At 37.1% G+C, this 26,303-nt stretch overlaps 1 protein-coding gene across 4 annotated transcripts in view; it reads right to left on the bottom strand.

The window, feature by feature from the left end:
* SMG1 (SMG1 nonsense mediated mRNA decay associated PI3K related kinase) overlaps nucleotides 1-26,303 on the bottom strand; it is a 65,970-nt gene that overhangs the window by 31,156 nt on the left and 8,511 nt on the right. For 2 of the 4 annotated variants that reach the window (XM_061366843.1, XM_061366862.1), the window contains exons 2-22: nucleotides 25,335-25,498; nucleotides 21,270-21,425; nucleotides 16,359-16,495; nucleotides 14,219-14,277; nucleotides 13,284-13,497; nucleotides 12,373-12,498; nucleotides 12,206-12,278; nucleotides 11,452-11,549; nucleotides 9,715-9,888; nucleotides 8,481-8,705; nucleotides 7,611-7,712; nucleotides 6,911-7,180; nucleotides 6,248-6,378; nucleotides 5,372-5,533; nucleotides 4,766-4,884; nucleotides 3,938-4,025; nucleotides 3,754-3,855; nucleotides 2,387-2,527; nucleotides 1,896-2,095; nucleotides 1,403-1,599; nucleotides 536-703 (exon numbers count right to left, since the gene is read on the bottom strand). In XM_061366843.1, the coding sequence (XP_061222827.1) occupies nucleotides 536-703; nucleotides 1,403-1,599; nucleotides 1,896-2,095; nucleotides 2,387-2,527; nucleotides 3,754-3,855; nucleotides 3,938-4,025; nucleotides 4,766-4,884; nucleotides 5,372-5,533; nucleotides 6,248-6,378; nucleotides 6,911-7,180; nucleotides 7,611-7,712; nucleotides 8,481-8,705; nucleotides 9,715-9,888; nucleotides 11,452-11,549; nucleotides 12,206-12,278; nucleotides 12,373-12,498; nucleotides 13,284-13,497; nucleotides 14,219-14,277; nucleotides 16,359-16,495; nucleotides 21,270-21,425; nucleotides 25,335-25,498 (3,106 nt within the window). Of the gene's footprint in view, nucleotides 1-535; nucleotides 704-1,402; nucleotides 1,600-1,895; nucleotides 2,096-2,386; nucleotides 2,528-3,753; nucleotides 3,856-3,937; nucleotides 4,026-4,765; nucleotides 4,885-5,371; nucleotides 5,534-6,247; nucleotides 6,379-6,910; nucleotides 7,181-7,610; nucleotides 7,713-8,480; nucleotides 8,706-9,714; nucleotides 9,889-11,451; nucleotides 11,550-12,205; nucleotides 12,279-12,372; nucleotides 12,499-13,283; nucleotides 13,498-14,218; nucleotides 14,278-16,358; nucleotides 16,496-21,269; nucleotides 21,426-23,987; nucleotides 24,044-25,334; nucleotides 25,499-26,303 lie in introns of those variants that run through there. The other 2 variants (XM_061366859.1, XM_061366852.1) reach the window with 2 other exon arrangements.

Raw genomic sequence — 26,303 nt, forward strand, 5'->3', positions numbered from 1 at the left:
TGTTAAAATATTTAAGCAAATCAAGTAATGTACTGAAGAAACTAGTCAGCCTTTTTAAGTAGGTTTAACCACTTTATCCACTCAACCCACCCTTCATAAATCTGCTAGTTACTTATAGAGGAAGGATACCTTCACATCACATCCCCCTTCTGCTCATACACAACAAAGGAAGACACTACGTTACTACAAGCTTGGGAAGGCCTCACACTAACACAACAGCAGTTTCATAAAGTTTAAGCAGAAACTTTTAAGAAATTGTTAAACAAATTGTGAGTGAACTACAGCCTTCATTTAAGTATAGTATTTCACCATATCCATACAGTGTATCCTAATCTCCAACGTACAGAATCACTTAACCACAAAAATTTGTCAACACTGAAGTGTGAGTTTAAAAGGTGGCTTTAAATTACACAGTCTTTTACAGCCCAGTTAGTTTAATAACTGTTGATTGCCTTATCTTAGTTCTTCTGGAATACCATGGGAATATTCTGCAATAGTTTAGAAATTTTACAAACAAAGAGTTTGAAAAGAGTACCTGAGAGAGACTATTATTAGTTTTCATTTCTGTGAGTAAATCAAAGCCATGCCTGACTGTCACAGCAGGCTGGCCAGCCAACAATCCAACTCTCATGATGGAAAGTCTAATCCGTGTTAGCCAATCTTGGCATGTCTGACGATTAGTATAAAAGAATGTTCTGATAACCTTTAAAGACAGAAAAGGTAAGGTTTACAATACCATTCTTCTGCATGAATCCAAACAGTCACATTAATTACTTAGTATTTATAACAATCAAAGTCAGGACACGTGTCTTTTCTCCAGTTGAGTTTTCAACTGGGAGATCAAGAAAGAGGTAAAATTCTGCATCATTAATTTTATTAATGCAGACAGTCTGAAATCATGCATAGCATGCAACTGGCCAGGCTTAATAGCAAGTTTAAAATCTTGAAATGAACCAGCTATAATTATGTAATTACCAGGCATTGACATGGCAGTAATACAACAGCTTACTGCAACAGTGAAGAATGTTTCGCAGTAAGAACTACACAAAAGGGTATGCTGGACATAAATAATTATTATATCCCTCAAAAAGCAATTTAAAGCCTCAAATAATTGTGTTCCTTTAACAAGACTGTTGACAATCTGCAAGTAAGTGACTGCCACAAATTAGAGGTACTACAGACTTGCTTAATTTGCATCACTATACAAGCTGGTAGTCCAGAAATAAATCCTGGTTTTCACATATTTTTCTAGGCATCAGCCAAAGCCAGATGAATTAAGAGTCTCAAACTTTGTTCGAGAAGTTCTGCTGAAGTTCCACGGTTAAGAACCAAACAAACCTCAAAAACACTGCTCATTCAGTAGACTGTTTCAAGTAACATCAGCACTGTAAGATAAACCAACCTTGGGTGGAGAGGTAAGGGCATTGGCACATCCTTCATAAGCATTGTACATCAATTTTTCCAAGTTCTCCAGATACTGTAGAAGGAGAACAAGCCTAAGCTGGTTGCTACTGTGTCCTTCGTCATTGTCTGCAGTAGTCCACTGGCTAACATCTTGGTCAGGGTTTAATGTGTGAGCTGCAAGACTCCTAATAATACCTACACACATTTTACCAAAACATAGGGAAAAAAAGAGTTACCAGACAGTATTTTGTTTAAATATGTCAAGGCACAGCAATGCTATCTGAAAACCTCTCAGAAGTTTACAGCAATTATACAACCACTCTATTGCCATTACATGTCTTGATGCCTTAGTCAAGAACATGCTAAAATCTAAAATCCATGAAAAATAACATCATTGTGCTCCTGGCATTGGACATGAAGTTCATCACTGAGCAGCCTCACATGAAAAAAAAAAATAATCCCATGAAAGTGAACTATAGCTTTTGTATTACCTTCAATTGTTTGAAATGTATCCTGGGCTCTACCCAGAGGGGTTCGTAACTTCGAAAGAACAGTAAACTGGGCTGCTTCCCAAACAGCCCACTGCCAAAGAACAGCATCAGTCTTCAACAGATTGCGAGGGATGGTTGGTTGATCTCTCTTATCTAGTCTTTGACAGCTATAGAATAATCTTTCTAACCAGTTATCCTTCCTGAAAGAAAACATCATTACATTAACACAAGTTCATGTGGAAGCAAGTTTATACTGCACACACTTCAGCTCCCTATTGCTCTCCAACAAATCTCGTAGGATTATTTCCAAGCAGCAATGTACATAGGCAAATATGCAGAAAGGTGTGTATTTAAAGATATTTATAAATACTTATGAAGTATTTAAAAAAATGACCGAATGTAAAGCCATGTAATTCTAAAATAAATACAGCTTGAAATTGTTTACTACGATTTCAACACCCATGAATTTCAGTTTTAAAGGAAGTTCTTACCCAGTTCGGTGAGAGTTTCCATACAAAATAAAACTAATGACATCAGAGAAATCCTGTGGGTGGAATGTATTACTTGGAGCTTTACTCATATGACTTCTTAAAGCCAAAGAAATTTCTTGTATTTCTGTGTGGGTACGGTTACTGCAGGGACAAGGGGAAAAAAAAAAACAAAACAAACCATGCTGTAATGTACTTGAATAAAAAGGTTGTGCAAGAAGTTGCACATGCACACATACATGTACGTGCACAATGATTGGAAATAAGTATACTTTTTAGTATCAAGACAAGTGCTTTAAGAGTTCATGTCTTTGAGGCAAACTGCAGGACACAATACTGATAACATGGAACTTACAAGCATATTTCATAGAACCACAGAATAGTTAGGGCTGGAAAGGACCCTAAGATAATCAAGTTCCAACCCCCCTGCCATGGGCAGGGACACCTCACACTAAACAATGTCACCCAAGGCTCTGTCCAACCTGGCCTTGAACACCCCCAGGGATGGAGCATTCACAACTTCCCTGGGCAACCCATTCCAGTGCCTCACCACCCTAAGAGTAAAGAACTTCTTCCTTATATCCAATCTAAACTTCCCCTGGTTAAGTTTTAACCCATTACCCCTTGTCCTATCACTATAGTCCCTAATGAACAGTTCTTCCCCAGCATCCTTATAAGCCCCCTTCAGATACTGGAAGGCTGCTACAAGGTCTCCATGCAGCGTTTTCCTCTCCAGGCTGAACAGCCCCAACTTTCTCAGCCTAGCTTCATACGGGAGCTGCTCCAGTCCCCTGACCATCCTCGTGGCCCTCCTCTGGACTTGTTCCAACAGTTCCATGTCCTTTTTATGTTGAGGACACCAGAACTGCACACAATACTCCAGGTGAGGTCTCACAAGAGCGGAGTACAGGGTCAGGATCACCTCCTTCGACCTGCTGGTCACACTCCTTTTGATGCAGCCCAGGATACGGTTACTTTCTTGGCTGCAAGCACACACTGCAGCCAGCTCATGTTCATTTTCTCATCAACGAACACCCCCAAGTCCTTCTCTGCAGGGCTGCTCTGAATCTCTTCTCTGCTCTACCTGTAGCTGTGTCTGGGATTGCTCCGACCCAGTTGTAGGACCTTGCACTTGTCATGGTTAAACTTAATTTCATATTTGCTGCAAGAAGTGCTGTATCACACTTGTTAATTACTTTGTGTACTACCTACCACTCTTAAACCTGTAACACAGTAGAGCAGATAGCGAGACACTTCATGCTTTTTTATTTTAAAACAGTATTATAACATTCAGCTGGCATTATTTTTTAGATAATTGTCACTGAAGAACCCAACCATTCTCTATATTGAAGCTAATCTGAACAACTTACCTCAACACAACATCTAAAGGAATTGACTTCAGAAGTTTTCCGAAAGTCTGCCTTACACGAGCACCACTATGTACTAGTTGAACACGACATACATCAACACACCTGCAGCAATCAAAAAGAAAGAGGTGATAACGTTTCCAACAATAGCATAACTAAAGTAAAATACAGAATTCAGCACAAGTACCTTTGTAAAAGGTCATCTGGGAGGGAGGAAGACAGGGCATGGAGACTACTGCATGCTTGAAGACAAGTGTTCGTGTCTTCCAGAAGGGCTGAATTAAGGAGTTAAAAGGGAAAAAAAAAAGTTATTCTTGCTAGAATTAGATAACTTCTGCATTATTCTCGTTTGGTAGAACATTTAAAGATGTTTTAACAGCATATCTGGCATGAGACACAGGCTTTAAGCAATACTTTTCTATTGATTTCATTGACTGGTTTTATTATAACAAGTACATGTTTAATTACAAAACGTCTCTTGTGCTATGTGTTACTTGTAGGCCTTTCCTGGCAGCTGACAAATTAATCCTTCTATGGTCCATACATGGAGATTATACACAATATATTTAAATAAACCCGAAGGTAGAGTTAGTAACTCCTGGCCTTGAAAAGTTACTGCTTTTGCTAGAAGTATGCTACTAAAAGCATTAGAGTTCCCGTATTTCCAAGTTTTGAAATTCAGAACAGCACATCACATTATAGTTCTGCTGCTTTTGATAATATAAAATGCAACCTTACAAGTAAGATTCGGCACACCACTGACATTTTTGGTGAATCAGTTTCACAATCATGAGTTTTAAGAGAAAAAATTGTTTGCATAAGTAATAGGTAGAGACCCATTTGAGAAGAAATACAGTGTAAGTTTTTGTACAATACAAACTGAAAACATCCCTAACGTAAATGAAACAAGTAGTTACAGCTACCAGTGGTATATGACAGGTTGATTATGTACTTAATTATGCCATGTAGAGGACATGTTAAAAGTATGGTAAAGTAAAAATATGCGATATCTTACTGTTTGCTAAAAGTCCTTTACAAAACTTATGAAAAGATGGGAGAGAAAATAATGGTGCATATGTTTCTGATTTTTTCATCAGAACAGCCACTTCCAAAGCCCACGTCATAAGTAGTTTCCTTCAAAAAACAAAAGTATTAATCATTTCATACAGTTACAGAAAGATACCTTTCAATGTAACTTAAACTGTCACTTTACAGATGAGTATTATATCACTCATTTTTTAAACAAAAGGTTTCTTAACATTAAAAAGGTCCCTAACTTTCACAGCATTTAGGTAATAGAAGATTATAACTATTGTACAAGGGTACTTTCAGTGAGCAAAACCATTTCTGCAGTAAAGTCCGATAGCTCTGCTTTTATTGTATAGATCTTATGATGGTTTCAATTTTTCTAGTCTTCACACATAAAATAATGAGCAGCTACTTTTTCCACAGGTATTTTGTTAACAATTTTTTTTTCCAAGGTAAGAAACCACAAACAAATGAACCAAATACTTGACTGGTTAAAATTTATGCCAAGATGAAAATTATCCTGATTTCCGAATTAAGACATTTTACTGTGAAGGGGAGGAAGACTCCTTATTAGTAAGAAAATGTTGGTTACCTGGTGTCTTGAGTAAGGTTATCCTTCTTAAGCAGTAACCCCAAAAGGTTTAGTATGATTGAGAAATGCTTTTTTGTTGCTGTGGTTACAGTACTTATAACTGCTCCATCAAACAAAGAAGGAGAGGAAGAACTGAGGCTACTGGATATGAAATGGTCGTGCCTGAAAAAGCAAGGAAGAACAATATAAACCCACTCCCAGATTAGGGATACCTCCTACAGTACTGGGGGGAGGGAAGGCAACAACAACAAACACCCCCAAAACTAACAAAAAAATCCCAGTAACAGAAGTTAATGTATACTCACAGAGTAACCACATCATGTCAAAACCCAAATATTTTAATCACTGGACTAAAAGAACAAAACTACAATTTTACATCAGTCCATGCAGCCCAGTAACCCCGTCTTAACTCTGCCTGATACCAAATGCCTCGTGAAAAATCCTTAAACCCAAGAAATGTACAGAGTAACAGTTAAATTAGTTCCCTTACTTTGCCAACATATGGTAGCAGTAAGGTTCAAAATGTTTTAATCTACTGTTTACATTTCATTACCTGTCCTAGATCTCAAAGTAAGCAAAATAAGTAAATAATCTTCCCTTATTTACTTTCAGTAGAATTCTCCCTGAGTTATCTCTATTCAGACACAAGACTTCTAATCTGCTTTTGAATAAAATGCCAAATTTTAAGCCAGGATATGCTTTCTTGGCTGAGATACAGACTTCCTGCAATTAATGAAAGCAAAAACTGATTAGGGAAGTTTGGACAAAAGCTTGACTGTAAAAGCCTATTTAAATTAATCCCTCCAACACTATATTCTACTCAAACCAGTCCATCCTATTGCTCTTAAAATACTGATGAATTATTGATCTTCATACCTGGAACAGTGTGAATATAATGTATACAGTACTGCATACTGGACAGCAGGAAAATGAACCGCTATGTCACCATGAACAATCATCAGATTTTTACTCAGTAGTGCAAACACAGTCGGCGAAAGGGCCCACATCTATAAAACAATTGCAACATAAGCAAGAAACATAATAAATAGGATCTATTTTTAAACACAGTTTCCATAACCTTAATTACTGTGGCTTGCCTCTTCCCATGGGAAATAATTTAACTCTCTGGCCTTTATTGTAACTACTTTCTTTCCCTTTTTTTAAACACTGTTAAAAGCAGTTTGTTTTATTTGGAGAGATCTGGAATAAATGTTTTCACATGGCTGACACTTGCAAAGGACCACTAAAGCTGCTTTCATCTGTCTTGGCTTTCAAAAAGACGTTACTATGACAATCGGACTCAACCCGTTAACAACCCCAGCAAGATGCTCTTCCCTAAAAACTGTGTTTCATTATGCACCAGAGATACAGTCCACGCATTTTGTTTCACCTAAGTTTTAATACTGGAAGTTTTTCTATGACCAAGCTAGGAAAAAAAACACCAATTATTTTAATTATACATATGTGCATGCATGGTGAAATACATTATGGTATATTTTAAGCAAAAATTGCACAAGGTTTATCTGTAGGTTTACTCACCCCAATTAATGAGTTCTTAGCATTTCCAATAGTACTTAGAGCACTGAGGTCAAATATAACAACAAACTTTGCATTATCCACATTGAGTATCCGCTTCTTGAAAGAGTCATGCTGGATTTCAGAACAGGCCTCAGGAAGATGTAAACTATAGAGAAGACTATTTAGAGCACAGGTCATTTCTCCTAGAATCAACCTGTAAGCAGTCTCCAAAACAGGAATGTTCTTCAGGCTCAGTACGGCTTGGTACACAGCCTGGGCTGCTGCAACAACCTTGAGAATATAAAATAATTACAGTAATAAGTGAGAATCATAAAATCCTAAAATATATTTATCACCACTGTAGAATTTAAAGTTACGCTTCTTTACCTATAAACAGCCTAATCTGATTTAGTTTTCTGTAATTAAACACTACTTACTTACAAAAGCCTATTAATTACTTTCTGGATCATCCATATAACACACAGAGTATGAAAACCACATTAACTAAGGAATTATCTACCTGCTATGATGGCCAGCTTACCAATTCCTTATCAGATCTAAATGCCAAAACCAAGAACTACCTACATCTGCCTTTCCAAAAGTGTCAGAGATATCTAGCTATGATAAAAAATATATTTAAAATTAACAAAGTTGAACAGCTTAATATATTCCAGGAAACACACAAAGGCTGTTGTAAAACACCTGCAGAAGTCATTCTTACCTCCTTCTCCTTATGGTAACGAAGAACAAGCAGTTTAGACTCTGGTATAAATAATTTCTCTACAAATGATGAGGGTAGTTTTGTATTAATTTGTTCAACAATCTGGAGATAAAAATCAAAACCGTAAATATCTTTACCTGAATTAATTTTTATTAGAATAGATTATTAAAGACTAAATAAAATACTGCTTTTCTAGCCTGTATACACTACATCTAGGAAAAAACCCTGCTTCGCAGTAATGCAAGTATCTAGTATTTGCTTTCCCAAAGTCACATTTAAATTCACAGAGAATTAGTTCTAATGAATAGTTCTGAACATTAGCTCACAGAGAATTAGTTATTTTCAGGGTTTTGTAGCACACCTGAGACAAAGTTGCTTTTTTAATTTAGATCCTTGTGGGTTTAGGAGTTTGTGGCCTGTACATTCAGAACTATGTTTTGAAGAAGTCTGATTTTCCAGGTCATGGCATAAGCAGATAAATAGAACATACCAAGCACTAAGATTCTGAAACTCATCAGGTGCTATTGTCAACTGCAGAGGCCAGAGAGTGCCACTGTTCAACAGTCAAGCCAGACAGAAAAAACCAAACAAAACCCATACCAAACCAAAACCCCCCAAAAACTTAACCCAAAAATACAAAATGCTAACACTCAGGCTAAAACTACATGACAATTTATCAACAAGAAAAATGCATAAACAAGCTAGCAGCGTAAGCTTTAGAGATTACAACCATTTAGAAGAGGAATTTCTTGTCTGTGGTCAGGAAGAGTTGTAAATATTTATCTAATATGCACAAAAGAAAAGCAAGGTTGCTTAGAAAATAGTATTTTCCAACGCAAAAACCCCACAATAATAAAAACATGTACAAACCAGTGTCAACAGATTCAGGACTGAAATGATATAATCAGTGCCGCAAGTCTGACAATTTTCCATTTGATCTAATCCATATGTGATGACCATGTCACAGTGTATGGTCATGCTTGGATCTAGGCTGCCAAGTAAAACACCAACACACTCATTGGCAGCAGTAAGTACGGCTTCAGAAAAGAACACTTGGTTTGCTGCAGTCACACATCTCATTACTCTGTATAGAACCTGGAAAATTAAAAACATACCTCAATTAAGATCCACTAAAAAGAGACAAAGGCTGCATGCTATTTGATTATATTCACATCTATCTGATATCCTGTCCCATAACCTAATCTGCAGCTTGGTAAATTCCGTCAATACAATATTCTGAATAATGCATCATGGCACTACACTTCAGAAGTATAAGGCAAAACAAACCTTCAATTGTCTAGTTTCCTACTCAGTTAAAGGCCTGAAAAGACCTAGAAAAACTGAATTAATTATTCAGAATTCTGTTCAGTTGCAGCTGATGTCAACAGAACTCCTCGTGTAAAAGACAGACTAGTTTTCTTTTGTCACAAGAATCCCCTGCAGATTAAGAGACAAGTTACATAACTCTTTTGGCTTTAACTGGGAAATCCACACACTTACTTACCTGAGACTCTGCAAAGGTGTAAGTTCCTGTTGTGCAGCACAGCAGCAACAAGAATTTGACTGCAAATATTTTTACTTTTTTATTTTTATTTTCTCTCATTTAACGTCCATCCCTCTACACTTTCTGGTACAGAAGTATAGCAGCTACTTAGCATGTTATATAATATTTATTCCAAGTTTATACCATCCCATACTTCACAAAAGGAGGACTTTGCTATCAGATTTGATAGATACAATTTCAGCATGGACAAGGCCCCTGCGTTTTACAAAGTCAAACTCATAACATGAACCCTGCTTTCATAGCGTCAGAGCAATCTGAATAAAGGTAACATAGGTACAAAGACGTAACAAAAGCATAAACCTAGCTACGTGAAGTTAAAATGCCTAAAAAAGTTGATTTCTGCTATATACTACCCCCACGTACCACTACCACAATCTATACCTTAACATTTAATTAAAATACATTTGCTCAAAGTTGAGCATATACATATTCACATACGAGTCACAAAACCTAAACAAACTCGACAGCGAATAACATCATTGTATGGTGACAAATCATGTGAGCAACAAAGAAAAACAGAAGGAAATACTGTATTCTTACATCAGTTACATATGCTTCCGTAATTGGTGGTCCTCTAATTGGGCTGAAGCGCTCCCCAATACTCCTCACCACAGTACTGAAAACCCGAAGAAGTGCAGCCAGTTTAGGTAGAGATACTGAAGGAGGAGGAATATCTTCATCTACCGATTCCCCAGAAGCCACGTGGCTGAGGTCCTAGGGCACACAAGTTCTCTATTTCAGTACACATCATTACCAGTTATAATACACACATAAAAGATCAAAATATGAGACTGAAAATATTTTATCTATTTTCCAGGCATATTATAGATACATTTATCCAGCATCTCTAACCTTATATATATATATGAAGATGGGACAGAGTCACACAATGACATTGAGCAAGCCACAGAGCAGTAATGAGATTCTGCTCATTAGTTTACCCACTGAAATGGAGTGCTCAGACCATATCTTGTAAATTAAAGCAGAGACTCATGATGCTTCTGGCCCCCACAACATGATCATTCATACTGCTGCACGTACAGTTGTCTGCACACTTTCACCACTCTGTCAAACAATTCCCACCCACAAACTGGAGTGAAAACGTTCGAGTGGCCATTCCCATCACACTGTTTACATGTAGCTACCTTGATCTGGAGATCATGAGTTTACTGGCAGGCTACTTCGTGCCAGCTGGCATCAGTGCCTGGGAACATTCCAGACGTACTGATATCATTAGTATAGATATATCCTTGGTCTACCCCAGTGTGAGGTAAATACACACATGGAGGAACCACCTCCTCCATGATTTGAGTTAATGTGTTATCTTAAAACTCTTCCGTGACTAAGAATACACGCATTGTCCAGTTAGCAGACAAGTTGATAAGCAGCAACGTACTGCCCTTGACTAATCACTTTCAACTCTCTGCCTACAGTCACACACAGGTTTCTCCGTGCTTGACAATGCCAAAGAGGCCTGTGCATCTTAATTCAAGCTGTACCATCAGAAGCCTTATGTATACAAGTACATTAACAATATAGAATCATTTATTCTACCTTGAATGAAATAGATTAAGCTGGATGTACAATTGCACTGATAAGAACTGCACACTAACACATATAATACAGCATGACGTAGTTAGAAGCATATATACATATGAGCACCTGAAGAAAAAAGCAACACTGCTCCCTAAAATCCAACACTCTTCCTTTAATGCCAGCGTCACATAAACTTTACACTCTTGTTACCTAAGCAAAGGTTACAAAGTCAAAACAAAGTATGTTAAATCAATATACTTTAGTTCTCTATCAGATCCTGCCTCATTATTTCCTGCACAGTATAATTTGTTACTTTAGTAAAAAGACAAGTTTACCATTAATCTCCAGAAGCATTAAAAAACCCTCACTACTTCTGAGAAACTCTGAAGCTGGACGATTAGAGAAAACACCCAGGAAAGACTGGGAAATGTCTTTACTGCAGATATTTAAAAATGAAGGCGTTCCTACTTGGTTGTTTTTGTTTTTATTATATCATCCTATTCTCAACGAACAATGGCTGAAAGCCTGGCTATGATCCTATGCAAGTAGTTCGTGAGGATTTGTGTACAATTGCTATTGGACATGCCTTTAGTACACTCGGTAATTTGATCCTCTTTTCCCCAGGAAAACCATGTAATTTTATTTTCCACAAATGTGATACATCCATCAGAATCACAGTTACAGATTTATCAGGAAATCTGCAATAGTTCACTCTGGTATATACCATGGATCCTTGTTTACCTCAGCATAGGCTTCCATATCTTCTAAAAACTGACCCAAGAGCGTGGTGGAAAAAGTAAGATCAGCCACCCAAAAGGGCTCCAAGCTCTGCAGCCATCCTGTATAAAAAAAACCAAAACAGGGCAATTAAAATAGCAGAACAAGGTAACATGAAAACTAAATTTTAGTTGCATATTGCTGAGGTAAAAGCTGCTAAGGTAAGAGAAGGTCATCTGCATCAAAATGTTAACATGTGGTTTTTAAAATAAATTGTATTTCCCTCATTCATCCCTTTGACAAATTTGTTTTGAGGTTCAGTCCTGTCCCACAGCAGTTAAACATTAATGATGGAATCTAGGGCTGTGGTAAGGAAACAGACAAACAGACTTGCTGTGAACAACTCCAAGACAACTCCTCTAGCTATAGGAAGAAGCTTCCCAGCTTCCTAAATGCCAGTACGGTATCTACCACAGATTTTCTAGAAGTACACAGGAGAAAATATATTAGGATCTATAAACCTATTTACAACTGTTAAAAAGTTAATAATACTTGACTTTAGCCCGAATAAAGCATCCAATTTTTCCAGCTATAGCATAAAATGGCAAATGCAATTATAATAAAAAAAAATTAGAAACAAAATCTCTTGTTACGTAGCCAGAAACTCATCTTGGTTTCACGTTAACTTCTATGTCAGTAGGATCAGACTCATGTAAGTAAACCCGTATCATCCGCAAGCCAGAGGGTACTACATTAGTGACTCCTTGGCCAGACTTACCAGACACTTGTTGTGTCAAGGAAGGTTTCTGAGTGTGATCTATATGCCACCCAACCAGTATGTCCACTGTGTCCTAGAAAGCAATTTTGAAGAAAGATTAATTACCCAATTTGCTGAACCAACATTTCCATGTGAGAAAGAAGATACAGAGTATGAAGTAAGCTTACCCGAAAATTGGTGCTGAAAATGTGTGGGTAGCATCGGGACACCAAAAGGATGCACTTGACACATTTGCACAGTAACTCTGGTGTATCCACATTTTCTAGAATGGACTGCAGGCTGGTCATTACAAGCTAAAAAGTAAAGCAAAGCCACTAGGCATTTCACTTCCTTTAAACAGCGTGCAAAAGAGTTACGGTGTTAGACACAGATTTATTCAGTGTTGAACACTTTTTAGTGAATTATTTCAACTCATCACAAACACTGTAATACTCTTTCTGAAGGAAGGAAAAATGTAAAAAGCATAACATATACTGCATGAAGATAATAACTTAAAGTGGGCATTTGCTTGAAATACAGCAGACCCAGGTTCTAGTACTAGGGACACAGACCAACCAGTTAAGTTCCTGCTTTTCCTGCTGAAGCTTTTTGGCTCTGTAAAGTAGTTATTAAATTGGAGCACAGACCTGGACCTAGGTGTTCTACATACAAAATCACAGACCCTAGAACGAGAACCAGGGGCCAGATTTGTCTGCACACATCCTACTTCCTCTCAGATCTGAACACAATTCAAGTTAGAAATTGTAAAAAAGAGGTAGTACAAAGCAATTATCAGGTTGGGGTTTGTGCAACATTCTACCCAAATTCTCTTTTTGTTCTCAACAAGACTCTTCCTCTTAAATCTGCAATATATACCAAAAACTTGCATCAAAATACATGTTGTCCTACAAAGACCTGACATTCCTTTCTAATGTTATCAGAACCAAAGAATCCCATGCAGTCAGAAAGTTCCCTCCCAGCTGTAATTATATTTACGCATTATGTCAACACAGCCTTATCACTCATTCCAATTAAAAAGTTGATTCAATCCTTGCACTGGAAAAACCATTAATAAGCCTGTTTTAACTTGTAGTCTTACCTGCATTAAAGATGAAAAGGCTTTCTTTTCTCCTACAGTCTCTAGTGCTTTGTAGGTCGCACACAAATAAAGAAGTTTAACTTCATCTTTTGTGGATGAGCTGAATTTGCTAAAAATCCATTTAAAGATCTTCTCAGCCTCATAGCTCAGAGAAGCACAAAGAAGTCCAAGACAGCAAGCTCCTTCCTGTCTCAGTTCTTGCAGCAATTTGCTACTGTATTTTGGGAGACAAAAAACAAGTGGAATCTCCAGACATGACAGCAGAATAAACAATGAACAAATTAGAACATTTCTAAAGCAGAAAAATACATGCATGAACGAAGTTGCTTCTCTCCTACCTAATGGCAGCAGCAATGAAGCTAAAATGAAAATTAATAATCTGAAAAATCCTGTCAAACAATTATTTCTATGAAATGAAGCAACCTGAATAAAAATATGCAATGAATAGGCTATTCTACTTCAAACACACTATCCAAAGAGGAAAATTCTTAACACACAGATGACTTTGCGTAGTAGTAACAGTGAACACCAAAAAGCTCCCTCTACATATGCTTTTAGTTGCACATAAATCAATTAGATCAGGCTGTAAAAAATGATAGTCAATTTGCCAGTTAGACAACCACAGCAGCATACTACTACACCCAGGTGACTAAACATCACTAAGGCAGACTCTGTATTACCTACAACATAAAAGCCACAGGTGTGCGTTCAAATTCTCTTGTGTTACGTATACTCTAGACAGTCTTAACAGTATTGCTGATATGCCTCTTCTCTCCTGCAGTTCTGTCCTGTTACTGTAATGTCACATCCACGCAAAATTAGTAAATGAATTTCTTTCAACCTTTCCTCCTTCCATTCCATTTCCATATTGAAATCCAAACCTAACACTGTCATTATTTTTCCCTCTTCAGAAAAGCCTTGTTTTTCCAGCTTACCTTTCATTGAGTACATCATGAATGGCAGTCAGGATATTATCCAGTTGTTTAACTAGTACCTATGAGATACATAAAAGCCATAAGCATAATAATGGCACGGTAACTTCTGCAAACTAGATACTCTTTACAACCATGTTACTGTTTGCTAATAGAATGCTATTATGCTTCCCATGGCTATTCCAGACTAGGATGAACTATATTAAGCAATACTGCAATATTATCCTACATGTCATACTGATGAGCTACAGCTCATCAGCAGCATCTATTGAAGACCTAGTAGCCTATACTAATAGCCAATTGAGTCAGCTAAATATTTAATTCATCAGATAATACTATCTGAAGTAGTAAAATTTCTCCTGAGGCAAACCTGAATTTCAGAGAAATGGATTATTATTTAGGGGGATGAAGCATTATTGATGAACCAGTGCTTCTCAGAAAACATAACCAGAAATACTTGTTTTCCTAGCATGCAGTAAAAAAACCCTCTCCACATTAGTGAGTCGAGTTGCAAAATAATACACTAGCTGCAACTGCTTAAGACATTAGCAACAAGCTTTCTTGACAAGTTAATAAAAAGGTTTGTTCTCTTTTCTTCAGCAAGATAACATCTCTATTGTGTTAAAAATTCATATCTAGTTTTTGTTGCCAAGTTTTAAGCAACATCACTCTTTTGCAGGGGGCAGGAGGCACAAGTTGGAAAGAAGTCCACGTGCTTGGCCCCTCAGAACTCACAAAGATGTTTTTAAAATGTGCCTGGTATCCACAAAAGAGACAAGAGAAGTACCTATACAATCTAGAAGCTGGAGCACGATGCCATTACATGACAATGAAACTGGCTAGTGACTTCTACTACTTCACTTCGTGTAACACACATTTCAACCCTGAGAATGAAGCTACACTTCACAGTGTCAAGAACTGCAGGAGCTACTGCTATTTTATACTACTATTATAGTCCATTATAGTTTTAGACTTGACACGGTGGCTATTAACTTGGCATCTGATCTTATTCTCATTACCAAACTGGAAGAAGTTTAAAAAAAATTTCTCAGTGAAAAACTTACATCATTCTGACCATTAACAAAGATTGCTACCACTGAGTTGCAACATAATGGAATTAATATTCTAGTATCTGAGATACCAATAAACCTAAATAAAATGCAGTTATAAAAAGAAAAATGGGGAACACACTTACTCCACAGTACTAACTTGCACTTGTGCTAACAAGGATTTTGTTGCAGAGGAAAGCTGAAGTATTAGCTAGGATTGCACATGGTCTGCTTATGCCTAGGTGCACAGAATATAAAAGTCTCAGTATTTGACTATCATGCCTTTTGAAAAAGAGCACAATTAACACTGGTTAATCAATATATAATGACAGAATGAACCAACTTCTTATAAATATGGACAGACACATTATCCACAACAGAAAAATCACAGCATTGCCAGTAAATGAGTGGCAGGATACTAAACCATCACTTCCTGCCTTTTCAATACTTGGAGAATTCCTAAGCTCTCCAAAACAGTGGGGGTAAAATGTGTCAGACAAAATAAATACTTCACTTAAGTAGTGTAAAACATACATCCACAGCAAGATACTCTCCCCCACCAAACCCTTAAGAAACACTTGAGGATATTAGTTCAACAACCCATTAAAAAAAAAAAAACAAAACAAAGATGTAATGAAAACAAAGACTCATTTTGTTCTCTCCCACAAAAGGGAGTCCACATACAAAGGTGTTCAGCTCGAAAGCTGAATAACTCTAAGATGAGCTATTCACAAGACTATTTAAATATCTGCTTATTTTTAAATTAAACTACAGAAACAGTTCTTGAACAAGACAACACATTTTACTAGTTTTCTATTTCCTTGCTGAAGGATCCAGAAGATACTGCTAAGACCAGTCAAAGAATGCATACAATATTTATTCCTACAGCTCATGCATTCAGTAATCTGCTTTAAGGCAATATGTCGCAAGTAATCAAGCAAAAAAAAATAATTTCCTCAATGCCAGAAAAAGGACATGCAATCCAGGAATATGCTTTGTTATGGAAGGAAATTCTTTGTGTAAGATATTCCTCACAAACATATCCCAATACATAGATTTTTTTAAAAATACAGCTTTATAAAACGAGAAATTACCAGTTTGTTTTCTGGTTGCTGAATGAATTCTTTCAGTTGCTTTACGGTAGCCAGTCTTCGGTCTCTGTCGTCTTCCCGAGTAATCCTCCGAAGAAGATTTGACAGTCGAGACTCATCAGAATAAGACAACGATCGCTCTGAAAAAGAAAAGGCATTTATTTCTTTTGTCTGCAGTACTTGATCAGTAAGATCTGTATTATCTGAAATATGTATTTGTGCACTTGAAAAGTCATAACAGGAGGAAAAAAAAGGCAAAAAAGATAAAACCTGGTTTATTTTAAAGCTAATACGAGGAAAATTAAATGTAAAATCTAATTTACCTACCTAAATCTTTAATTTCTTCCAGTGGACTCTCCAGTACCTGGGTAGAACTCACCCAGAACTAAGCAGAACTGTTTTACTTCTACACAAACCCCTGGATTTAGTTCCCTTAGGTACCAATTACACTGAATTCATATGAATAATTCATTTCCCTAATTTGCAAAAGGAAAGAAGTTTCTGTTGGAAGTTTAACATTAGATGTTTCATGATGATTAAAATTAGAGAATTCATGGAACACGATGAGATTTTCTTAGTCACCGTGACTCTTATACGAACAACCAAGACAACTACAGACAGCTCTTTTCGCTAGTATGTTACACATCAATCTTACGCTGGGATAAAGCCATAAAGGCAACCTGCTTATAATGGGAAGGTTATAATGGAAAAAACACTGACAGAAGATGATGTCTGCCAGCCCAAGAACCTGGCCTGGGAACCTGGAGCATCCTTGAAGGGCAGAGGAACCTGAGACATCCCAACATACCCTGAATAAGGACAAACGCAGAAACAGCAAGAACTTACTGTCTGGACACGTGAAAAATAGACTGCAGTGTGGAAGACACCCTTGGAAAGCAACAGTTATTGGCTGCTCAAATGGGAAAAACACATTGAGAAAGCAAATACTGGTCTGAGAAAACAGAAAACAGCACCATCTATTGCCTGCTTCCAGGTGAAAAACAGCAGTTAGCAAAAGCTACTGGTGGCTCCAGGTCGTTGTGCCCTACACCCCCTTATGTCTCCAACAGGATAAACATACCTCACTTTCTACCCAAAATGAAGCTTCTCTCCAAAAGCTTCCCCTGCAAGGACTTCACTAAGCAAATCTCCTGGACAGACCAGACCCTCACTGGGAATGCCTGACTGACTCCAGGCTGATGCAAACCATCTCTGAAGTGAGACTTTGTCACCAATTTGCCCCAATCCTGGGAAATATCTGGCAAGTGCTGTACCAGTAGGGTTCTGAAAAGTATGTATAGGTGTGCATACAAACAATTAATTGTAAGTATATACTTCCTTTACTAGTGGTCATTTGTAGTAAGTTGCTGTAAAGAAACTTAAGAAACAAAAACCTTTGCGTCCTTGTATGTTACAGAATCCTATGAATCCACACACAGACCAGTAACTCTTATAAGTCATGACATCTTCTACAGAAGAGCATATCTACTGCATTACGATAATAAAGAATATTCTCAAACTTATTTTTATGTCTTTATTTTTTAAAAGAGAGTATGAGTAAAATAGGTTTGATAATCTGTTTCTTGCCAGGCATCAGTTTAAGCAATTAATTTTGAAGACATCTGACATCCTGAAGAACTAGGCAGGCTTAGCAAACATTAAAATAGTAAGTCTGAAGGGTCAAATCTACATTTTGTTCCTAGCTAGCACAACTACACAAGACATGATGAAATGTTATGTGACAAGTATTACAAGCACTTCTTTTAAGATGCTATTGATTTTACAAGAGACTAAGGCATATGTATCCATTTAGGAAGAATAAAGCCTCTTTATGGGGAAACCACAGTCTTAAGCAGGGGACAAAAAGCCATGTGTCTGGTGAGAAAGGAATCATGATCAGCAAAGACACCTTCCGAAGCAAGTATCTGACATCTTCTCGAGTGATGGTGCCAGACTAATGCCTACAGTTCCTGATACATGATCACTTGCATCTGAAGATCTCCTTTTATTTCTGCCCAGAGCTGAGCTAGAAGGTGTAGTCCAAGGCTTGCCTGACAATAGTCAGTACATAGCAAAGCTCCAGAAAGATGGACCTAGTGCAGTTACCCACCCAGAATATTTGGTGAGAACTGAAAAAAGGACTGCCACGAAGAATGGAGCCTGTGCGGGGCTGTACCGTGGCTACCATTCTCCTTAAAACCTGGGCAGCAGCAGATCACCAGACCAGGAAAAACATTTTTTTTTTGAAAGTTCTAATGAATAGTTCAGAAACAAAACACATGCAAATAAAAATGGAAGCTCTTTTAAAGCTTGGTTGCAATGGAAATTAATACAGACTACAGCAGACAAAATAAAAAGTGCAACTGCTATTCATGAATAATTCCATCTGAAAACTCTTCTGCTAGGCAAGTACTGTGCTCTGCACTACTGAATGTATTTTGAACGCTTAAGCTGATCCAAATCTACACAAACTTATTTCATTGTTAGACTGTCTCTATATGAAGCTTCGCAAAACAGCAATCTGAATCTGTCCTTGAATAATTCAATGCATTTGCCACAACATATACTCCTTTCCAAGATAACAGATGTGCCTCATGAGAAAGAGAAAAATCTATTCTACAATATTCCTACAGCTGCACTCTGCCAACACTAACAGTGACCTGAAATGCACAGTATGCATCACTTCTGCCACTTCCAGTTTGCACTGATCTCTGCCACTCAGCAAGCACATGGGAAGCTACACTGGCACAGTGGGATTAGGTCACTACATACTGCTCCTGAAAGGCAAACCAGGATGCAGTGGTTTGGAAAACACTGAAAATTGGTTTTACTAAATAACTTTTAATAAAGGTATTCTAGATCTTTGTAAGGTCCCTAATTATTTTTCCCTCCCATCCCTTATAATGTTGACTCTTCAGTGTTAGATGAAAAGTCAATAACAAATAAAAGCCTTGAATTCATTAAATCCATAACTTGCAACTTTTTACTGTTGTCTTCTCAGATTTATTTTTTTGTTTGTAATCCCTTCAGGGAAAGCTGTAATTTATTTTGAAATATGGTTGTGCTGTTCTATATACAAAAAAATCCTAAAACCAGGACTGCGTAAATAAAGCTACCACTACCAAGGCTACTGGTACGAAACACACAATTAACTGCTGCTAGAACAAGACATACTGTTCAAAGCTCTCTAGTAAAAGCAGCATCCAGTTAATATCTGATGAACATGGGCATTACTCCCTAAAAGAGTAAATGTTAGATGTCTGTTGAGCCATAATCATAACCTAAAAATAAAAGAAGCTAACCAAGAGCACAACTGATGTTATACTAAAATCAAAGCACTAGCTAATAAACACCTATCTAACTTCCATTTATGAAATATCAGCAAGGTCTCAGCCACATGCTAACTCAAAGACAGCCATTATAAAAATTGCTCAAAGCTCACACCAAACAAACAAGAAAATATAAACAAATACAAAAGATCCTGTTGTAACATAATCCCACTGTATTTTGAGGACAATAGGAAAAATAAAAATGGCTTGCCAAAACCTACAATCACAAACACAGCCCAGTTAAAAACGAGAAACTCTTGAAAACCAACATCCAGAGGACACAAACACATACAGAAACACAGAACTCATAGGCAGCAGCTTCAATCATCTGAAATTATAGTTCCTAACATTTTAAGGCTTAAAGAGGTGCTCTCATACATAGGAGAACAGTTTCTGCTGCTATTAATAGTAAATTCATGCACAAGCCCACTACCAGAAATATTGTTTACACATAATTCTCTATTAGACAATTCCCTATTTCTTCTATGTAGACATAATTCAAGGCGCTACAAGGACTGAATAATTTTTATATCAAGATGCCACAATGGGATTACAAAGTCTTGAGTTTAATCCATTCCAAGGATCGGGCTTTTGCAACAGTAATGTCACCACTTGCACCTCAGTTCTTCTACTTGCAAAGCACACTTACTCTTCTTTCACTTGTATCTTCTGAAATACTAATTCCTGAGATGAAACACCATGTCTGTATATAACTTGCATGGCATAAAGCAGTCACAGTTTTTGTCAGCGGCTCAACTACCACTTATACTAAATGATGCAATAAATGACAGTGTTTAGTCATAACTAAGTTTCTATTTTAATTCAAAAGCCCTCGGAAAAACTTTTGCTTTTAAAAAAAACACCCTATAAATTAAACCCAAATAGTGGATAAAGTGAAGCCTTCTTTCTCAAAAATGTGCCCAGCATTCTTGTACCCTTTTGAAACTCCAGATTTCCTCTCATTACAACTCAAGACCTTGCCCACATTCTTATGATGCCTCCAGTTCCTTCCTGGCCTCTAATCCGCAGCTGAGCAAGAGGCAGCATGAATTGTGGCTGGTTCAGGAGTGCACATCTACTGACTAATCAGCTGGTATGATCTGATGACTAGTTGACCTGCAGGCTAGGGAGAACAGATAACTGTTGAGCTCACCACTGCAGGTTTTCCCACACTAGGGACCTGTTAATTAACAAGTTTTTACTCAGGTATTGATTTTCAACAGATCTAAGAGTACCTTCTTCCTGAGGCCCTTGATCTCTTTGCCAAATTTGGCTCACCTGTATAAGGGTTCAAAAGCTATTTAAACAAAATTGAAAGATTGACAGCATAAGCTGTACAGTCGAGAGATCTGCGTAATGTGTGGAGGAAGTCACAATACAGGAACAGTAAATACAAGATGACAGTTTCCATCAACATCATCTAATCACTTACCACAAAAAATAAAATCCATATAGACTGCCTAATCACAGAATCATAGAATAGTTAGGGTTGGAAAGGACCTTAAGATCATCTAGTTCTTCTTTTCAGAACAAGGTATGTTGCCAAAAGAGGTCCTTCTTTCCTGAAAATCTGTGGTATCCTTACCCTGTGATTTCCTCATGTCTTTTGTGGCTAAAGCACGATTCCCATGCGGAACACTGGTAAAATCAGGATTGGTCACATTGTTAACTCTCAGCTCTTGCCCCAACGACTTCCGACCATAAGTATTTTCCCCAGATCCTCCATTGACACTGTAGCCACCTGTGGAAAAAAACAGAGGAGATTAGAACAGGCAATCAGACCATATATTTAGTAGTATGAGTTATTCAATTCATATGCAAATTGGCAGCTCTAACTTCTACCACCTTCTTCACTCTCACATGCAGAAATGTTTTTTGTTACACCCTGTAAGGTTCCAGAGGTCAGATACTCAGAATCTATCAGTCTTTTTTTGAAGCATATGAAAAAATCTCCATTGCAATAAAGTTTAACATTGATCTTTCTGCATTTTGGGCTTTTCTTATTATTACTTCTGACCCTGTGTTTTACAGGGCCCTTCTTGTCAAACCCTTTTGATTACGCAGAATAATTATTTACTCAAGTTTTTGTTATAAATTCACCACACAGGCTCAGTAAAATGGTCAACAAAAAAAAAAGCTTTTAAGAAAAAACACAGATCATTTTCTGTACAGACTGAACAACTCTCCCTAAACATACAACACTCAATATATTCACACACTAATACTTTAATTAAACTCAACCCTACATTCTCCCACTTGAAATACACATAGTATATCTTTGGTAACAATAAAAAACAGCAATAGAAGTGTCATTCTGAGCAATTCAATTATTTTTACAACTAGACCCACAAGATTTTATATGCTTAAATGTTGAAACCAAAGATTTTTCCAGTCTGCCACACCACTGTGAGGGCCGGTTCTTCCTGTGCAGTACTGTGGAGAAGTGAAACTGTCCCCTGAGCCTGCCCAATACCTCACTCAATGTACTACAGATCACTTCTAAGGCAGCTGTGCAGGCAGGCTTTCTAAACTGCCTCCCTGCCTGAGACAGGGAAGAATCAACTGGTAAAATTCAACCCAAAACAACAAAAGATATGCAAGGCTTCTTTCAGGAACGGTATTTCCACAGTTCCACCTGCATCAGTTTATAAAGGAAAGCCTGGGAAAAAGGAGAGTCTCTGTAAAAAGAGGCAGCCTACAGGATAGTTAAAAAGAAATGATTTCAAATATCAGGGTGAATCTGGACCTTAGTAGATGTAAAGAACATCATCTTGAAAGCAAAACTTCTGATAAAAAGCTGTGAGCTACTGGTAGAAGTTCGCATTTCTAAACAAACAGGACTATCCTACCATTACAGAAAATCCTGTCCAGAGTCTCAGTTGTAATTAGTTACAATTACTGTAAAGATAATCTGTGGTTATTTGCATTTATAAAATTAAACCCAATTTTTAAACATAAACTAATACGTATGACACATTAACATTATTTTACCATAACAAACCAACATTGTCCTATGAAGAAAATTATTTCTAACAACAAGAATTATGACTAAACAGAAGTGTACCACTAAAATTCAAAGCAACAAAGAAATTAGTTTAACTGAAGACATCAGCTAATCATGCATTCAGACCACAGACACCAACTATCAAAATCAGACTATCATATACTACTGGAGTTCTTAAGAGTTACTTTATATTTGAGCACAAAAAATATCCCAGCTTTTTTGGTTTTCTGCAAAGGCATGTAGTATTTGCTACAGCATATTTGTCATTTTCTTAAATGAGTTAAACACAAACCTATATTCTCCCACTTGACATGTAAATGGTACATCTTTGGCAACAATGTAAAACAAACTGTCATTTACAGTAATTTAAAAAGTGGGTTTTTTTTCAGCAATAAGGCTGTAAATGTTAGAACTCTCTTCAGTTATCTCCTGGTATAAAAAGTTTTTTAAATTCTTGACATATACAAATTCTATTAACTTCTCTTTAGGTGTTAAATCTGAGGCCAAACAAGGATATGATCAGCTATGTCACTATTAATAATTTTAGCATAAAAATGCAGATACCACGGCATACAAATACTAGTGCAGTATCTTTTTAGCAGTAAGGACTCTAAGCACTTTAGTTACAAATCAAACGGGAGGAAAGTGTTGCAGGAAGGGTGAATATCTCATTGAGAAGTAAAATCCCAAGAGCCTTCTATTTAGTTTTAAAAACTTAAAACTTTTAACTCCTGTGTCTTGTTTTATAGAGTAAAGAAGACGAAGGGGGGAGGTGTAACTGTCCTCTTCCACGTTACGCTGTGAAGGGCTATTAAAAATCGTAGTAATAAAAAAGGGAAAACCAGCCAGACTAATCTTACAGGTGTAGAGCAAAATGACAGGAGTTAACAGTCACAAGCTACAGCAAGGGAAATTCAAAAGATATGAGAAAACAATTATTTGCCAGCAGAGGGGCAAAGCCCTAGACTGGCTGTTAAGGGAGGTTTTATAGAACCTTCCATCCTTGGAGGTTTTCAAACCAGAACAACTTCTAGAAATTATCAAATGAGAAGTCATTTTTATTATCAGTATCAGAAACAGGGAGGAAGGGGAATAGGGGATGTGTGGAACCTCTTCTCAAGGATTCTGCGTACTTACAGCACATGATTATCCAGGAGAGAAAAGCTAGAAGTTCTTAAAACGAAAATTCCATGGTGGCAGACTGCAACTGATTAACTGAAAAATCTTAGTAAACAAAGAAACTATTCTGCATCTGTAAGGTTATCAATTTCTGCCAAAATAAAAATGAACTAGAAATACCTGACATTTAGTTTTATAGTACAGAATGTCCTAATCATCTCTTTTCAAAGTCACACCTGAACAAAACAGCATAGTTATAGGGCATGTCTCTGCTAGCTCAGCATTTTAAGATACAGTATTTCAGGGAGAGATAGGTGCATTTTTCTTTTCAAATGGCACTTTCCCAGCAACTTTACAGACTACCTTGCTAAATTTAGCTGAAACTTACTATTTCACTATGTATTACCAGTACATTCTTTAAATACTAGCATACTTCGAAGCGTAAGAATAACCTACTATGCTAGTCTGTGAAACACAGCGAAACTCTTCGTGTTAGCAGGCACATTGACAAATATACTCACTTTCTGAGCAGTTTCTCTGTTAAAGTTAACCAAATCCTAAGGTTCTCAAGGTATGCAGACAAACAAGTACCTGTTTCATGCTCCTGCGTCCTAATAACACCTACTTCTTATAAAAAATAAATTTGCAGCAGCACACCCAGCTGTAACTTCCCTTAAGATGCAACAGCTCTTTATAGGTAGTTATAGGACAGAAGTAGGGGAATGCGAATGCTTTTTCTGTTCCTGAACAAAGATTCCCACACTGATACTCCTGTGAGATTTCTGAGTCTGGCCTGCCTTAAGATTTACATAGTCAAAAAAGTGACTCTGCATGCAAAAAATCCTCCTATTTGATACCTGTATTTAGGAATTTAAAAAGAAAAATCAGAATATAGACTTCTTTTTAATAAAGCTGAGAGATGATTCTGAATTTTAGCTATTTTATAAGCAATGTATTTCCATACTAAAAAAAAATAAAAGGAAAAAAAAAAAAGGAAAAAGTCTGTATTAACCCTCCATCATATGATTTCTATGAAGTCTGACTGAGGCATATAGAAGTAGAAATTCCCGTTAATGAGAAACTATAGATTTTATTCCAAACAAAGATTCCAGTTGGCTGCAGTAGGTAATGTGTCAGATTAGTCAAGCAGTCAATTTTCAACACCAGAAGCACTAGACAGCATTCAGGAAGAAATTACAGCCTGCAGACCAACACATCCAGAATCCTGTTCTTTAGGGGAAGACTGCTTATTCTGCTAATGTATTAAGTCTTCTCTTACATTCTTCTCTTAATGCAACTGCATGTTTTTCTCACTATTCATATCAACCACATTTCTTTGATCCCTGATAAATCTCTCCGCACAGCAATACTATGGCAATGAGCTTTTATCAGTTCACTATCCTTTTCTTCCTTTCTTTTTTTTTGGGGGGGGGGAGGGGGAAGGGGGGAGTTATCTCCACCATTTCAAGTTTACTGCCTTTTTCTGAATGTCCCCTCGCAATTTACATGAAACAGCAATCTGTATACCTTTTTCTTCATTCTGTATGTCAGTGTGGACTCTGATATCATCGTGTCTTTGTCGAGACACCACAGCTGAATTTGAGGGTTGTAATCCATAGGAGGCAGAACTGCCCCGATCTCTGGATGAAGAGTATTTTAAATTGTCCTGGTCAGCTGATGCACTGTCAGTTCTATAAAGAGAAAAATATTTTTTTTTATGTAGGGGTATAACAGGAGCGGGATTCACATTCATTTATAAATGCAACATGCTTAAATGACAATCCCAAATGTGCTTTTTGACACAGGAAAATACATCTAACCTGTTGCTTAAAAAGAGACCCCAAATTCACACTGGGGTTAGAATTCACTCAATTGACTCATCACAGTAACATGCAAAAGAAATGTTTTCTAGCGGGCCAGTGCCTTTTCTCAGAATGTTATCAAGTCTCCTTCCAGCTGGAGGCCTACATAAAGAAAAATTACTTCCCAAAAGTGAAAAATAAATACACAACTATGTACAGGTATACATCACAGCTACGCAATACAGTGTCTACCATTTGTGAGTCATTACTAATCCACACATGAACATGTACATAATATGCTATGGGCCTTACTGAGCAATATAACCACTTATTAAATGGAGGTATCACTAACATGTCACTGGTAATCAATATAGGAATCTTACATTAATTTTTTGTAAAACAAAAAGTGCAAAACGGAAGAATGGGCTTTACTGTGGCAAAACCTGGAATGTAAGTTAAGAGTTGTTATCCTTCAGAGTAAATGTTTGCAGATGAAACCAGAGTTAAAAAGAAATCAATATTAAGTTAAAATCACTCATCTTAGAAAACTGATTTATATCCCAGGATAAGCTTTTAAGGAAAAACGTGAAAATTATGGAACCAACTCTCACTGGATATCCTATGTAATATCATTTTTAAACATACAGTAACTTTAGTACATGAAACATGCACACACGAAAATTTGGAACCCACA

The sequence above is a fragment of the Neopsephotus bourkii genome, unplaced genomic scaffold (assembly GCF_033783945.1).
Source record: "Neopsephotus bourkii isolate Nb327-2 ecotype Australia unplaced genomic scaffold, CSIRO-AGI_Nbou_v1 NB_126, whole genome shotgun sequence".
Taxonomy (NCBI): Eukaryota; Metazoa; Chordata; class Aves; order Psittaciformes; family Psittacidae; genus Neopsephotus; species Neopsephotus bourkii.